General features: G+C 50.5%; 1 protein-coding gene across 1 annotated transcript in view; it reads left to right on the top strand.

The window, feature by feature from the left end:
- The window catches only part of igf2bp2b (insulin-like growth factor 2 mRNA binding protein 2b), a 14,855-nt gene that overhangs the window by 3,950 nt on the left and 8,405 nt on the right, over nt 1–2,500 (top strand). The window contains exons 3-6 of the mRNA XM_076991795.1: nt 480–776; nt 1,367–1,501; nt 1,955–2,077; nt 2,231–2,366. Coding sequence (XP_076847910.1) covers nt 484–776; nt 1,367–1,501; nt 1,955–2,077; nt 2,231–2,366 — 687 coding nt within the window. The 5' untranslated portion in view covers nt 480–483. The remainder of the gene's footprint in view (nt 1–479; nt 777–1,366; nt 1,502–1,954; nt 2,078–2,230; nt 2,367–2,500) is intronic.

Genomic DNA, 2,500 nt, shown 5'->3' on the forward strand with positions numbered 1-2,500 from the left:
CCATCTGTCTGTCTGTCTCTCCATCTGTCTGTCTGTCTGTCCATCTATCTGTCTGTCTGTCTCTCCATCTATCTGTCTGTCTGTCTCTCCATCTATCTGTCCATCTGTCTGTCTCTCCATCTATCTGTCCGTCTGTCTCTCCATCTATCTGTCTGTCTGTCTGTCTCTCCGTCTGTCTGTCTGTCTGTCTCTCCGTCTGTCTGTCTGTCTGTCTGTCCGTCTATCTGTCCGTCTGTCTCTCCGTCTGTCTCTCCGTCTGTCTGTTTGTCTGTCTCTCCATTTCTGCATCAATCCCTCCATCTATCTCTCTTCTCCATTCTCTCGTCTGTCTATATGTCTAGTGTCTTTTGTATAGCTTAGAGAAAGAGCCAAAGTTTATATTCATCATTACACCCTAGCTCTCTCTCATCTTTCGATTCTTGTCCTCTCTCTCTCTCTCTCTCTCTCTCTCTCTCTCTCTCTCTCTCTCTCTCTTTCAGGGCCATGGAGAAGCTGACGGGCCACAGCATGGAGGACCACTCCTTCAGCGTCTCCTACATTCTGGACGTGGAGGGTGAGGACGGGGGCACCCAGGCCCAGCGGGGCCCACCCCGGGGGGGCAGGCGTCCTAGGGAGGCCAACTCCACACACCCTGGGGCCATGGGGGGCCCCCACGGGTCTCGCCAGGGCTCCTGCGAGCTCCCACTCAGACTGCTGGTGCCCACCCAGTTCGTGGGAGCTATCATTGGAAAAGAAGGCCTGACCATCAAGAACATCACCAAGCAGACTCAGTCCAAGTGAGCAGACCCCTCGTCCAATAGACATGACGGCACGGCCTTTTTTGCATTTTAGGTCTTTGGAAAATGGCGCTTGTTAGCAAGTGCACTGACCCCTGCCCTCTGACGCTAGACCACTGTGTGTCCCCTTATTCATTCATTTTCTCTCACAGTGCTGTTTGACGCCTACATAACTGATGTGATGCTTTGTCTAAAATATGCAATGAAAAGAGGCAGGAGGAGACCTTCAACACTGCACTCGAAAGCCACAATCCCTCCCTCTCTTTCCCACAATCTCTCAATCTCTTCCCTACCTCTTTCTGTCCTTCCCTACCTCTCTCGATGTCCACTCTCTTTTCCTCTCTACCTCTGTCCTTCACTCTCCCTCATTCCTTTTTCCTCTACCTCTGTCCTCTCTCTCTCTCTACCTCTCTGCATGCCTGCCTCGCTCTCTCGTTCTCTCAGACTTGTGCAACTCACTAATGATGGCTAGTGAATTTGTAGTTTCTCTTCCGTGTTCTGCTAATCAAGTAGCTTTGTGCTTACGTAATAAAGAACACCTCTCTCTGCCCTTACCCCCCTCTCCCTCCCTCCTTTCCTCCCTCTCTCAGAGTGGACATTCATCGTAAGGAGAACACGGGTGCGGGCGAGAAGGCCATCACTGTCCACTCGTCCCCTGAGGGCTGCTCCCACGCCTGCAGGATGATCCTGGAGGTCATGGAGAAAGAAGCCAGTGACACAAAAATGTCAGAACCAGACTGGGGGAAATCGGGGAGCATCGATTATTTAATGAATTATTCTTAAATGCAGAACATTCTGTCTCAAGTAATAAAAACAGAGAGTAGGGCCAGAGGATAAGGTTTTACGTACACTGTGTTGACCAAACGTAGGTTTTTATTTGATCTCGGAAACGTCTTGAATCAGAACAACCCGGCTCTCAGCTGGACTTTCGGAGACTGAACAAGACATTTTCAGCTCATATTAAAGATGGTTTTTTTTTTAGCAGGCTCATGTACGTATCGTATCTTCCTATGATATCAGCATTGCACAGACTGATTAACAGACAGTATTGTATCGCTCTGCCTTGAATTTAACACCTTAAAGCTTAATGCTGGGGTCTATTGCCAGAGAAATCTGACTCTATCATTCTGAATATCTCTTTCTCTCTCCCTCTCTCCCCGTCTCTCTCCATGAGGTAGTGCTGATGAAGTCCCTCTGAAGATCTTGGCCCATAACAGCTTGGTAGGCAGGCTGATAGGGAAAGAAGGCAGGAACCTTAAGAAGATTGAGCAGGACACGGGGACGAAGATCACCATCTCCCCGTCAGTGCGAACACCCAGCCAGCCGCGCTCACGCCTCCCCGAGCCCTCCGCACTACGTTCACACTCACGCCACTCCCCTGGTTCACGGGGTGTAGAGCTCCTGTGATCAGACACACACTGACGTTTGTGTCGTTCTGTCTCCTCCTTCTGCAGGTTGCAGGACCTAAGCCTGTACAACCCGGAGCGTACCATCACGATTAGAGGGGGGGTGGAGGAGTGCTGTAACGCTGAGGTGGAGATCATGAAGAAGCTGCGAGAGGCTTACGAGAACGACGTGAGCTCTCTAAATGTGAGCACACACACGCGCATACACACACACACCGACTTCATCATCATGCGGATCGCTATTAGTTCATTCAACGCACTAGAGTGGAATTGTATTAACTCAGCTCCCCAGGGAGATTAGTACAGCGCAGTGGTGTG

Source organism: Brachyhypopomus gauderio, unplaced genomic scaffold (genome assembly GCF_052324685.1).
Source record: "Brachyhypopomus gauderio isolate BG-103 unplaced genomic scaffold, BGAUD_0.2 sc86, whole genome shotgun sequence".
Classification (NCBI taxonomy): domain Eukaryota; kingdom Metazoa; phylum Chordata; class Actinopteri; order Gymnotiformes; family Hypopomidae; genus Brachyhypopomus; species Brachyhypopomus gauderio.